The following is a 14,475-nucleotide window of genomic DNA, read 5'->3' as shown; positions in this document are numbered from 1 at the left end:
CCCTCCCCCCCACTCTAAGGGCCCTGCCTGGCTTAACACCATTTCTGCTTAACAATGGGCTGATGACCCTTATCAATAGCTAGAGGATCTGAGTTACCAGGGCAATTATCAAGATTTGAGGGAGAGCGCCTTTTTCCAAAGAAAGGAGGGAAGAAAACTTAACTAGGTTTACTAAAAAGATTAGCTCTGCAAGAGATGTCCCATTTCATTTCCTGCTAAAAGATTAAGAATTTTACAAGTGATGTTCCATCTGAGTAATGTAAGGATCTCTGCCAAGTGGGGTGATGGGCAGAGACAACAGTAGACTAGTTGGTGAGCAGGGATAAACTCTTAATTCCTATGCAGCCTGACCGAGGTGTCCATGCTTGAAGAAAGCCCAAACTACCCCAGGCCCTGAGATCCCACGAAGGGACAGTAATGCCCAGCCAGTTCCCAGCCTCTCTAGCCCCAGCCGCTATCTAACTGCAACAATGTAAGAAACCACCCAGCTAATACCTTCCCAGATTTCTGAGCCACAGAAATCATAGTAAAATGAGAGATAATAAGAACATTGTTATTTTAAGCCACTACATTTTATGATAGTTTGCTATGCAGTGGTAAAGAACCAATAAGTGTAGCCCTTGGAGAATTTCCCGGAATCTTTCCTCAACAATTTCATGTCTCTCCTTTCTGCTTCTTTATTCCAGAGCTCTGCATTCTGCTGAGTTTGTCAGGAGTTGTGTTTCAGAAGGCCGAAGGTGAGTGCTCAAAGCCTGGCTCTTCTATAGCCAGAGACCAGGGAGGATGGGGACCAAGGATGAACCTGGAACCACCCAAATCCTCCAACAGGGTAGAGAAAAGGGGCTCGTTTTGGAAACAGAACTTGTTCAGATTTGCTCCTATGTTGTTTTTTTAATTGATCATTTCATCAAATTTGGATATCTTTTATCTTTTTATTTTACTGTTGTTTGGCTATTTGTTTGCTTTTAGTAACCACAATTTGCCCACTATGGAGATAAAACAGTGAATAAAACACACAAAGTCTCATGAAGTAAACATTCAAGTGGGGAGAGACAGCACTCTGGTAACCATTTCATTCTGATCATAAGTCAACAAAATATGAACATAATCATTTCAGGTTAGCTTACCTCTCTTGGAAATTTCACTAAATTCTGATTCAGCAGGTCTAGGGTGGGGGCTGAGATTGTGCATTTCTAGCCAGAAGATTCATTCTGAGTAGCCAGGCTCAGCACAGTGCTCTCCCGTCTTGTTCCCAGCACTCACTCCCCAGCACTGCACCGTTCCCATGTCTCTCCACTAGACCCAAAGCTCTAGATATTTCCTCACCCCCATTCTTTCCATTCATTCCCAAGCAGGCTTAAATTAAGATATTTAGTGTATCTCTGTCTAAATAAAGTTATACATAGGGTTATGGAGATAAAACATACACCATTAACAGAATATACTTCCTGTGGTGCCCTTCAAATATAAATTTTTATAATCATAGCTAACATTTATTATGTGCCAGACACTGCCCAAAGCACTTTACGTGTATTAATTCACTTATTCTTCACAACCCATTTTACAGGTGAGGAAATTGCTGCACAGAGAGTTTAAGACACTTATGCAAAGACACACAGCTATTAAGTGGTGAAACCAGAATTGAACCCAGGGTCTCAAGTCTTAATCAACTTATTTCTCCTTTATAAATTCTGCAATGATCTTAAGAATAGCACAATTACATCGCAGTGAAATTTTTGTGTTAAAATTAATCTGTTTAATGCTAACCCTAATCCTTCATTGTGTGCAGGAATCTCACTTTTTTCTAGAACTTGGGTTTGGTATCTCCAATTTTTTTTAGATTTAAAAAAATTTTTTTTTTCAGTTAGAGTTGACATACAATAGTATATTAGTTTCAGGTGTACAACAGTGGTTAGACATTTATGAAATCTTGCAACACAACAACATAGATGGACCTAGAGAGTATTATGCTAAGTAAAATAAGTCAGACAGAAAAAGCCAAATACTGTATGAATTCACTTATATGTGGAATCTAAGAAACAAAATAAATGAACACACAAAACAGACACAAACTCATAGATACAGAGAACAAACTGATGGTCATCAGATGGGAGAGGGTTGGAGGGATGGGTAAAAAAGGTGAAAGGGATTGAGATGTACAAATTGCCAGATATAAAAATAGTCACAGGGATGTAAAGTACAGCATAGAGAATATAGTCAATAATATTATAATAATTGTGTATGTTGTCAGATGGGTATTAAACTTTTTGGTACTAAACTTATTTATAAGGTACATAAATGGTATCTCTAATTTTTTTATATATACTGAGATCTCAGAAAAGGAAAAAGGTGCAGCCTTCTTCAGCTTCTGAGAAGTCCTGTTTAGAGGCAAAGCAAAATGATAACAGCAGAGCTTCTGACCTTGGTGACATCTGACCTGCCTCTCTTTTCCTCACAGGTGCCTGTGCTCGGTGCCCCCAAAATTCTTTCTGCGTCAATAATACTCACTGTACCTGCAACCATGGATATACTTCTCAGTCTGGGCAGAAATTCTTCACGTTCCCCTTGGAGATATGTCAAGGTAAAGGGGTAATTTTCAAATCCCCCAAAAGTGGAAGTGGAAGGAAAGCAGCATAAAAGAGTAGTGGGTGGGTAACAGTCATGTGCAATGCTGAAAACTCTACCACTCAACCTTCGCCAAGAAAAAAAAATGCTTTCAGGAAGTCAGAAAAGAAGGGGCTCTTCCAGAACCTCGCTAGGTTTCAATATTTTTCTCTATGACATGGGCATGATAATGATGATGACTTCATGAGGGTGGTAGGGAAATTGAATAAGGTAATGAATGTGGTAGTACTTCATAGTCATAAAGCATCACATAAATATATTTTTTAAGTAGAAAAAAACATGTGCTAAAGTCATGGCAAACAGAGAATAAATGTTTGGGCAAAAATTTCTCTAATATAAATTCCTATGGTCCCCTATGATGCAAAATGTAATCTCAATTCAATAATTAAAAGATCCAACCCTGTGGAAGAATAAACACACCAGACTTGAGTTAATATTGGGTTGTTCACTTATATGTGGAATCTAAGAAACAAAATACTGCGTAACTTACAAAACACACACACACACACACACACACACACACACACACACACACACACACCCCTGAAACAAAAGTTACATAAAATAATAGACATTATGTGCAGTGCATGCTGATATTCTCTAGTCTAGTCTCATCTCTATTTCATTTAAAAAATTCTGGTTGAGATCCACTAAATTAATTTTATCACTTATTAACTGAAGAAAAAATACAAGTGACCATTCTCTAGATTATTTTTAACTATTTTGAGCTATAATGTATATCCAGTAAAATGGAAAAAAATTTAAGTGTACTGTTTAATAAATAAGTTTTGATAAATGTATATGTTGAATAACCACCTCCCCAATCGACGTAGAGATCATCTGTCACCTCTTTGTAATCATGCTCAAATTCACCTCTTGGACCGAGCAACCACTGATTTAATTTCCATACCTATAAATTAGGTTTGATTGCTTTAGGCCTTCATGCAAATGGAATCATAGAGTCTGAACAGTTTTATATCTTACTTCTTTCACTCAACATAATGTCTGTAAGATTTATCCAAGAATATCGACAGTCCATTCATTTCCTTTACTGAATATTATTTCAGTGTATAAAAGCAGCACGACTTGTTTATCTATTTACTTCTTGAGGACCTTCCTCTTTTTCAGTTTTTGGTTATTATGAATAAACATGCTATAAAATTTTTAAATATATGCATGTTGGGTTGTTCAAGCTCCCTCCTAGAGGGACTGGAAGCCTACAGTCAGTTGTGGAAGGAATAATTACCATCTCTCCTCTTCCCCACCTAACATTTCTACACTTCCGTGCCCAATCTTGCTACTGTTAGAATCCAAGAGAAAAAGGAAAAGGGAGCAGGAAAGTTTCTACCTGGCCAATGCTATTGTTGCCATGTAGCCTCTGTGTTCCTGAGATACAATACTTTCTCTCATGACAGCCTTTATGGGTCCTTTGAAGAAATTATTTCCCCCAAATTCTCCCCTGAAATTCCTTCGATAACAGCAAATTCTTTCCTACACCTCCCTCCTGTGATTCCTCCACCTTCTTCCTGCTGAAGTCCATTTGCAACTCCAGGTGGTCCTCTTGGACAGAACCTAAACAACCCCGCATCAGAAATCTCTCACACCTGACCCACCTCTAGTTCTTGGGAAATACTCAGCTGTGTCCAAGAAACTTGGGATGTACAGTAGATATCTCTTCTTTGCCCAATACAAGCCAGTGGCTCACCCTTTAGATCTTTTAGAAGGAAATAGGTACCAATCAACTGGGTTCCTACAAAATTCAGGCAATGCATTATTAGCCGAGTGAACTCCTTAAAATCCTTCTCTCTCAAATTGACATAAAGAGAAAAGAATCCACACACACTTCTCCTCTTCGTTGGGAGTGAAGGGACTCACTGCACAGCATCAGCTCTCTCCAAATAAATTCTCCCTCTCTTACCTGCCAGCTCCTGATCCCTTTAAATCCTCGACATGAGTGAAGGATATAAGAACCATATGACCAGATTCCAGACACCTTCTCCTTTGCAAATGTTGCATCTTGGCCAGTTCCTCACTCGGGAATGGGGTGTCTATTGCAGCTGATGCCAATGCTGAAACTTCTAGTTTAATGATTGTTTTTATGACAGGTTATTATCAATGTATTACCTCACTATGTGCAATTTAAAAGATCACTCTGTAGAGAATGGAGGTGATACTTGAGCATACTTGGCAAAGGCAATCACAAATACAAACATCCTTGGGTTTGTATTAAACCAGTTAAACTGTCTAACTGGTTTAATAACAAGGAAATAAAGTCAATGTATACATAGCCTGGTAAGTGATAGGGACATTGATTGGAGACAGAGTTGGAGACCAATCTTGTAAAGCCATCATCATCTTTTTATTGAGATATAATTCAAATGTCATAAAATTCACTCTTTTAAAGTGTACAGTTTAGTGGGTTTTAGTATATCCCAAAGTTGTGGATCATTACCACTATCTAATTCCAGAACATTCCTTCCTATCACCACAAAAAGAAACCCAAACCTATTAGTAGTCACTCCCTATATACCCCTCTCCCAACCCTTGGAAACCGCTGATCTGCTTTTTGTCTCCATGAATTTGCCTGTTCTGGATATTTCATATAAACAGAATCACATAATATGTGGCCTTTTGTGTCTGGCTTCTTTCACTTAGCGTAATGTTTTCTAAATTTACCCTATAACATGTATCAGTACTTCATTCCTTTTTATGGTTGAATAATATTCCATTTTATGGCTAGACCATGTTTTGTTTATTCATCAATTGATAGACGTTTGGGTTGTTTCCATTTGTGGGGTTTTATGAATAATGCTGCTGAGAACATCGCGTACAAGTTTTTGTTTGAACACCTGTTTTCAAATCTTTGGTGTGGAATTGGTGAGTCATATGATTAACTCTGTGTTTAACTTTTTGAGAATTTCCAAACTGTTTTCCACAGTAGTTGCGCCATTTTGCATTCTCACCAGCAAATTATGAGGGTTCCAATTTTTCCACGTCTTTCTCAACACTTCTTATGGTCTTTTTTCTTATAGCCAGTCTAGTGGGTATGGAGTGGTATCACACTAGTTTTGCTTTCCATTTTCTAGTGACTAATGATTTTAAGAATGTTTTCATGTGCCTATTAACCATTTCTATATTTTCTTTGAAGAAATATCTATCAAATTATTTATCTATTTTTAATTGGGTTATTTTTATTTTTATTGTTGAGTCGTAGTTCTTTATGTATTCTGGATACTAGCCATTTATTAGATATCTGTTTTGCAAATATTTTCTTCCATCTGCGGGTTGTTTTCACCTTCTTGACATTATCCTTTGAAGCACAAAAGTTTTTTTTTTAATTTTGATGAAGTCTAATGTATCTATTTGCTCTTTGTTGCTTGTGCTTTTGATGTCATATCTAAGGAACAGTTGTAAGAAATTTTTGTATTATGTATTTGTTCATTTTTGTACTACATATTCCTAGTTCTATCAGATCACGAATCATTTTTAATTAAAAATGATTAAAAATTAATTTAAAAGCATTTTAATTTTTAAAAATTTATTAGGGATTTTAAACTAATGACTGAAATGTTCTACTTTTTACATTTTTATTAGAAATTTTTTACTGAAGAATATGATTGATTTTATGAAAAATGTATATTTTCTGTTCAAAGGATGTAAGAGTCTCTCTCTGCATCTATCACTTTCAGTCTGTTTCTGTCTTTCTACCACTCTGTCTGTGTGTATGTATCTATCTGTCTGCCTTCCTAACTATAGATGCATGGGCGTATTTATTGATTTTATTTATTCATCAGCTTCTTCCTATCCTTACTTAATTTTTAGCCACTAGATCTTTCCTCTGTTTGTGTGTGCTTATTGATTGTGATATTTAGTTTCAATCCTTATTTATTTTTTATCTATTAGTTCTGAAAGAAGTGAATTAAATATCCAGTATAATTGTACTTTATTTATTGTCACTTCTTGCATTTCTACTTCTTTTTGCTTTCTGAATTTATCTGCTATGTTGTTTGATGGATGCATATTAATGACTGAGATATAATTTTCTGTTAAGTATAAATATATAGTGTCCTCCTTTACCTCATTTAGAGCTTTTAACCTTAAATTCCACTGAGTCTGATATTAATGTTAAACATTCTGTTTTATTTCCATTTTAATTCTCCTAGTATCTCTTTGTATACCCTTTATTTTTAACATTATCAGTCTTCTGAAAACAGCATATAGATGGATATTATTTTTTAGCCTAACGTTCCAGTTTTCTATTGCTATGTGATAAACTCCAAACTTATTGGCACAAAGCAACCATTTTATTAGACTCATGGATACTGTGGGCCAGAGATTCAGAAAAAGCACAGCAGAGATCACTCTTCTCTGCCCCATGATATCTATGATATCCTCAGCCAAAATGTTCAAATGGCTGGTTGTGACTCAAATGACTGAAAGCTGGAATTATCCAGAGACACCTTCACTCACATGTCTAGTGTCTGGACTGGGATGACTCAAGAGACCCAGTCAGAGCTTTTTTTTTTTTATACCTTGTTTCAAAGTACCATTGTGGCACTTCTGCAATAGTCTGATGATCGAAGCAATTACAAGCCTACTCTGACACAAAGGGATAAGACAGTGAGCTCATATCTCAACGGAAAGAGTGTCAAATAATTTGGAGGCCATGTTTTAAAACTGCCACACTCAATTTGTTTATCTCTGTTTTAACAGTGGATTTCTATTTACATTTAGTGTAATGGCTGATACAATTTTTCCCTCCATCTTACTGCATTTTGTCTTAATTTTATATTATTATTATTTTCTCATTTACCTTTTTCTTACTTGCTTTTGCTTAATCAAGTTACCGTTAACTTTATTTTTTCCTTTATTTATTAAAAGTTCTATACTTTTCCATCCTATTAATGATTATCTTCTCTTTCTTAATTTCATAATCAAACACATGTTTCTCTGCTATTATTTGAAAAACTCACCAATGATTTCCCCCACCAGGATGCATTGTTTTCCCTATCAAGATGTTTCATTTCACCCTTACTTTCCCTCTCCCAGTAAAGAGATGAGGTCTTTAAAATATTCTTCTCATTTCCTTCTCTCTCCACCCACTGCCCCCATGAATATTACTTTTATCTCAAGGTTCATTGCTCACCCTTGCTTCCTCTTCCTTTCATCTTCTCCTAAATTGAGGTTTCTGTACTTGTTAATTTCATACTTGTTGACTTGTTTGCTTGGAGTACTTTCTTGCGTGTTTTCTTCCAATTGAGTACATGGGTACTATCTTTCAATTATTGCATAATCTCACATTTCTTTCACTCTAACAAGTAAATTATATCTTGCCTTGGTGGAGAAGTTTTTAGTTTGGTCCTCTTATCCCAGTAATCTCTCAATGCATATCCCAGTAATTACAGAAACTGGCTTCAAGCTTACAGGGTAGCAGACAGGAATTCCAATATCAATCTGAGTCTCTTTCCTTTGTAGTGATTTGTAACTTGTTTTACACTTTGTATGGTTTCTTCCCAGAAGCTCCAGAGACCATTCTTACATTTTATTGACTAGGGATGTGTCACATGACCAATCAAGCTGAAAGGGAATCTGTGAAAGATTGTACCTGAGAAACAGGAACAAGATTGCCATGTCTGGTGTCAATGTAAGACACATCCAAACCTGTAGAGAGTTTTAATGAGTTTATTTGAGCCAAACTGATGACAATTGCCGAGAAGCAAATTCTCAATGGATTAAGAAAATGGTCCCAAGAATGGCAGTTTTGCAGCTTATTTTATACATTAGAAGCAAAGGAGGAGGAGTAAAGAGAGTGTAAAGGGAGAAAGCAAAGCAGGGAAATCTCTGGGATTGGATAAAAAGTAAAACGGAGAGACACATACTCCTTTTACATTGGTAGGTACAGGATAATTAATAAGTAACATCTACAGCACAGAGAGATGGTGTTCAGGGAACATGATAACAATGAGAGACTCTGCAGTCTCTGCCCTGGTGCCCCTGAGAGGTCTGGAAAAAAAGAGATTACTCTGACATTCCAAGGGTATGTTACCTTAGATTAAAAAAAAAAAAAAAAGGCTCGATTAAGGTAAAGATTGACCTTTGTCAAAGAGACTACAGGCCCAGGATGTGACTACCTGCCATGACCCACTTTTAGTTAGGAATTTTTATATTCAGACCATCCAATGTGGTTAATTTCGGTCTCTGAGTTTGTAAGGCCTGCCATGCAGGCTCCCCTGAGTTTGTCAGGTTTAGTATATGGCCCCCTTTTCATCCGCACTGGTCTAAAAAATGGTGTTTTATGCTGGTCTCAGTCTGTTGATAGCAATGCTATAGGCTAGAAATGCCTCGGGGCACTCACCTGGGCTCCTTTCTGAGTCAACATTAGAAATGGACCAACTCTTGTGGTTTATATTACGATTGCAAGAAGCCCTTCAGCAATAACCATTAGGAAATTTTGAAAAGATACAGGTTTATTATTTACAAGGCCTGGAAATTACACAGCTCACCTGGGACCACACAGCAGTGTAGTGGGTAGAGGGAGAGAGTGCGCATGGGTTTCAAGGGCTCACTCGTTACTGGTGAATTTAAAACATAAGAGTGGGAATTTAAAGCACAGGAAGAGAAAAAAACAATTAGCCCAAATTATCAATTATCAAAATCAACCAAGATCTCTAAAACAAAGGAATCTCAGTTGGGGGAGGTGGCCTGGCATTTCATCTAGTCCTGTGGCTGGCAATATGTTTTTTGAGATAGCTGGCTTTGAGGTGGATGCCCCGGCAGTCAAAGTTTAAGTCAGGTACTTGTATTACAAAAGGGAAAAAACAGGTCAGGGTTTATACCATAAATAGGAACAAGATTGCAATGTCTGGGCTCCCGAGTAAAGAATGACTATATCGCACTCTGAAAACCCTAGATTTCATGTTTTCTGTACCAGACAGAGAACTCACACATTTTCGCTACCCACTTGACACCATTTTAAAGGGGCTACAGGTGACCCTCAGGACTGAAGGGTCCTGACTTTAAGAAAGTCATCCTAACTCAATTAGTTTAACAGATGTGTTAGTCAGCTAGAGCTGCAATAAAAAAATATAACAGGCTGAGTGGCTTAAACAACAGACATTTATTTTCTCACAGTTCTGGAGGCTGGGAAGTCCATGATGAAGGTTCTGGCAGATTTAATTTCTAGCGAGGCCTCTCTTCCTGGCTTGTAGATGTCTGCCTTCTGCTATATCTTCGCATGGAATTTCCTTGCCACATGCACACGGTAGCAGGGGAAGGGGAGAGCTCTCATGTCTCTTCTTATAAGGAGACTAATCCAATCAGATCAGGACCCCCATTCTTCTGACTACATTTAATCTCAGTTACCCCCTTAGAGGCCCCATCTGCAAATACAGCAACTCTGGGGTTAGAGCTACAACATATGAGTTGAGGGGGCAGATACAAACATTTAGTCCATAACAGACATGGTCAATGCCCCACTTAGATGCCTCCAGCATTTGCCATTCCTTTGCATGCCAAGTCTGAGACTTTTTCTGGCTACTGGACACCACTCAGCCCGTGCTCAGGACAGGTGGAAGTATTGTGGAGTTACCACTCCCTGGGAACATTCCTCCACAAATAAATTATGAAGTTTGGTGGATAAATACCCCAGCTCCCTCACCGCTTGCATGCAGTCACTCTGAAGTGTTTGCTCTACACTGCCTCCCAGAGGTTCCCAGAGGAATTGAGCCCCAGTTGCTCAAAGTGGAAACTTGCTTGATAATATCCCCCTTATTTCCTGCCATCCCTGTCTCATTTCAGCACTTGCCTTCCAGTGTTTTCTGAGATCCCTTGCACTGGAATCCTTGTCTCAATGTCTCCTTCTTGGAGAACCCAACCAAAGTCACAGAGAAAGGAAAGAACAAAGACAGCCATTCCCTTAACCGATTGTCTTTGAAAGCCAGGACAGACCCCAGTGGAAAGGGTATAGCCTGTGGCACATATTAGATGCTCAATAAGTCTTGGTCTAATGAATAACCAAATTTCTCCTTTATGTTTCAGATATTGATGAATGTAAACCACCCTTTAGTATATATTGTGGATCAAATGCTGAATGTCAGAACGTTGAAGGAGGTTTCTACTGTCGCTGTGACCTTGGCTATAAACTCCTCTCTGGGGATACACAGTTCCAGAATTCCCACGAGAACACTTGTCGGAGTAAGAAAATTCTTGTCTCCTTATCTTCCTTCCTCATTTTTTCATTGAGTCTAACACAGAAAAGATATTTTTTGTGGTGGGGACAGAATGTGGTTCTATTTTCTTCCAGGAAATAGATAGTGGAAAGAGAAGGAAAAAAAAAGAAGTTCAGAAAAATAACAGAGTTAAGAAGGCAAGCGCAATTTGGATATGAAGGTGACCAGGTGGTCAACGAGACAGGATTCTTTGAATTGCAAAGAAAAGAAACTCACTCGGGTAACTTAAGCAGAAAAGATGAGTTTATTTTAAGGATGCATGAGTATGTCTTGGAACTCAAGGACAAGAATATAGCTGAGCTTATGCTCTGAACTGAAACTGGGGACTCAACACTATCGGGCTGCCCCAGTCTCTGATACTCTTTGGTTCTTCTGTCATCTCCTGTATTCTCTTTTGTTGCAAATGGACTTTCTCTGCTTCCTAGTCCATAGTACAGGAAATATGGCCAGCAGCTCCAAATCTTACCATTGTTACTGATCCAACCACCAAGGAGAGATCAACTGACTCTCTCTTGAACCTAATTGCAAAGTCTTTGGAAATGTACAAATAGGTCCTGTTGGGGTCATATGCCCACCCTCGGATCTGAGTCCAGGGGGAGGTACCATGTTCTATAAGCATGACCACTCTCATACAAACTATATAGATGGGGAAAGTCTATACCCAAGAAATATGAGCCTTGGCAGACTCTCCGTGAGGTATTGGCTATAGTTGGAATGATAATAGAGAGTCTGTCTGTCTGTCTGTCTGTCTTTATTTATTTGTTTGTTTGTTTGTTTGTTTGTTTGTTTGTTTTTGAGAGAGTCTTTAAAGCTAAATTCTAGAAAGCTAATAGCTAAATATTAATTTCATTTATGCTATGTACCAGGTACTACACTAAATGCTTTACAAGCATTATTCATTTACGATAATCATATGAGGTAAGCATTGTTATTACAGGTAAAGAAACTGAGGCATCCAAAAGTTAATTAACTTGCCCAAAGTCAGCTAGCTAATAAGCAGACTTTTAATGTGAGTCAGCATGCATTGATAGTCTGCACTCTTAACCAATTGCTACACTGCAACATGGGCCTCAGGGAAGCCATAAAATGGACAAAGCACTTCTTTTCTGGTGCAAAAAATAAAAAAACAATAATAATAAGTTATCCCTCTTTATCAGTTAAAATCCAGCCTGGAAAACAGAAACCACATTAGATCTTAAAAACATAAGGAAGTTTATAGAGAGAATTGGCGCTGGTGAAGGAAGAGCTGAGAGGTCAAAAGAGGAATAGGGAGGCAACACAAGATTAGCAATAGCAGAGGTCTGAAGCCATCCTATACCTAGAGGGCCAGGGGAGAAAGTGGTATTACTAGGACCCAAGAATTGGGTCCATTTAAAGAGAGGTGGAAACTTAGAAGAAGTATAACCAATGCTGGAGATACCACAAGAAGCATAGAGAAGGAGGAAAAAATACCCTGGCTCCTCCCTTTCTCTCCTCTCCAATATTCTACCAGCATTTACCATTGGCCGAACCCACTAAGAAGCCATAGGGCAAGAGATATTGGCAATTGGAGCTCTTTATGAAACAGAACAGAGCATAGAAAAAGTAGGCTTCAAGGACAAATTGGTAGTTGACCGAAGACCACTGTTTCCCAAAAATCTGAAGTATTTTGTTTACAAATGTAAATTAAAGTGGGAGCCTGGTGAGACTCACTGTAGAGATAGTCTATGTCAACCTGTGTTGTTTAAATGTGGCCGGGGGTTCTTATGATATGAGATAGTGAAGGTATCACTCCCTTCTTTCCAAGCTTTCTTCAAAAAAATGACACTTACCTGTGAATCTCAATTCGCCCTTCTATGTTCTTAAAGTTGTTCTATTCCATTTTTAGCCTCCCTTATGTAAATTCTCAATTTTTCTTTTCATTGTTGAGATTTTCGGTCACTAGGTCTATAGCTGAGGCAAGGATTATAGTTGATGGCTCCAGTTGGAGGGTGGAGAAAAGATCATTGATAATGTTAGGAGAGAAGCTGGCTGAAACAAGTTTTAAAGTGTTCTCATCCTTCTCACCACCACTAACCTGATGTCTATTACGATGCTTTTGGCTTTAAGTAATGTACCTGACTAAAAGTGATTATCGATAGGGATCATCAATAAATCCCAATATAATAAAAAGCCCAGAGATAGATAGTTTCTCATTTGGTTAATGTAGCATTTCAATAATAGAGCTCTGGTTTGGCTGTTATTGGCTTTCCCTCTGGTTTCCCCGCTGTTGGTCCCAAAATGGCTGCTGCAACTCCAGACATCACATTCTCATACATCCATGCCTCTGTATGAAAACAAAGAGAAGAAAATTGGTATTCCTGAGCCTCTCCCTCTTTTTACCATGGGGGGAAAAAAAAAAAAAGCTGTCTTCAGAAGCCTCAACAGACTTCCCCTTATGTCTCTTTGGCTAGATAGGGGTCAAATTCCTACCCCGAAAGTAGTTCCTGGAATAACAGAATAAGATCTCAGAGCTCAACCCTGGGATTGAAGGCAGTGCCAGCTTCACATACTTGAACAAAATGAGTGTTCTGATAGCAGGAAGAAAAGAGGCATAGCTGCTGGGTGGGCATTCTCCAGAGTGTGACATGACCCCTAACTTTCGGATCCCTCTAATAGTGCATAATATTAGGTCCTGGAATTGATGATGGGGAACTTCTCTTGTAAAGTCTCATAGATAATCCCGAGAGGAGAAAAGAGTACATGTCTCTGGAATGGAGACTTTCTCCTTAGATTGATAGAACAATGGAATTAAAGCTCCAGAAAGATTGTTCCTTTGTGCTCCTCTTCACCCAGCATTAAGGCCATGAGGTTGGAGACCCCACAGCAGAGAGCTTAGAAGAAGATTAACAAAGATCGTTGCATCACACCACCCACCCCACCCCCAGATTTTCTGAGAAGCTCAAAGTCATGAGCAGCACAAACCTGCAGTTTGAGATCAGGAAACCTCGCATGACAATTATCAGGGCAACCTTGCACCAATAACATTCACACTAGGTCAGTTATGCAGTTCCTGTTAACTGGGGAGTCCAAGACTTCCTGGTTCTTCCACAAAGCCAGGGGTCTCGGAACAAAGGGGGCCAATTATGCCAAAGAGGAAACAGGACTACTCAGGGGGTCTAAGGCCTCCCTAAAACGATTAAAACAGGATCTCTCAGACCAAACTAGAAGATGACAGTGGAAAGAGGCTCTCTTGGTACAAAGACCCCATGAGAAGTAGGATACCTCTTCCAGGATGAGCTGGATTACAGAGCCTCTTCCAGGAATAGCTGATTATAGAGTCCCAGCTATTCTGCAGCAGGGTTCTTAGGTAGCTCAGGGGACACAAGCGGATGTCTGTGAATGACTGAAATTGCTCGCGCCCCATCCTGATTCCTGTGTGTGTGTTTCCGCACTTGTGGAGTGGTATAAGCTTTGCACTTAGACAAATATGGATTCGAACCTGGACTCTACCATTTACCCCCGCATGACTTTAGACAATTCCTTAACCACCCTGTGCCTCTGTTTACTCATCTGCTTGAAAGATATAGCAACAGAACCTGACTCGTGGGATTGTTGCAAGGATTAAATGAGATCATGCATGTGAGATGGCATTCAACAAGTG

General features: G+C 38.7%; 1 protein-coding gene across 1 annotated transcript in view; it reads left to right on the top strand.

Annotated features, from left to right (window-relative positions):
* Nucleotides 1-14,475, top strand: part of ADGRE3 (adhesion G protein-coupled receptor E3) — a 47,641-nt gene that overhangs the window by 5,193 nt on the left and 27,973 nt on the right. Inside the window, exons 2-4 of the mRNA XM_023525641.1 lie at nucleotides 687-737; nucleotides 2,459-2,581; nucleotides 10,663-10,818. Of these exons, the coding sequence (XP_023381409.1) occupies nucleotides 687-737; nucleotides 2,459-2,581; nucleotides 10,663-10,818 (330 nt within the window). The remainder of the gene's footprint in view (nucleotides 1-686; nucleotides 738-2,458; nucleotides 2,582-10,662; nucleotides 10,819-14,475) is intronic.

Source organism: Pteropus vampyrus, unplaced genomic scaffold (assembly GCF_000151845.1).
Source record: "Pteropus vampyrus isolate Shadow unplaced genomic scaffold, Pvam_2.0 Scaffold583, whole genome shotgun sequence".
Taxonomy (NCBI): domain Eukaryota; kingdom Metazoa; phylum Chordata; class Mammalia; order Chiroptera; family Pteropodidae; genus Pteropus; species Pteropus vampyrus.
The sequence above is the reverse complement of the archived record's forward strand: the minus strand, read 5'-3'. Positions and strand labels throughout refer to the sequence as shown.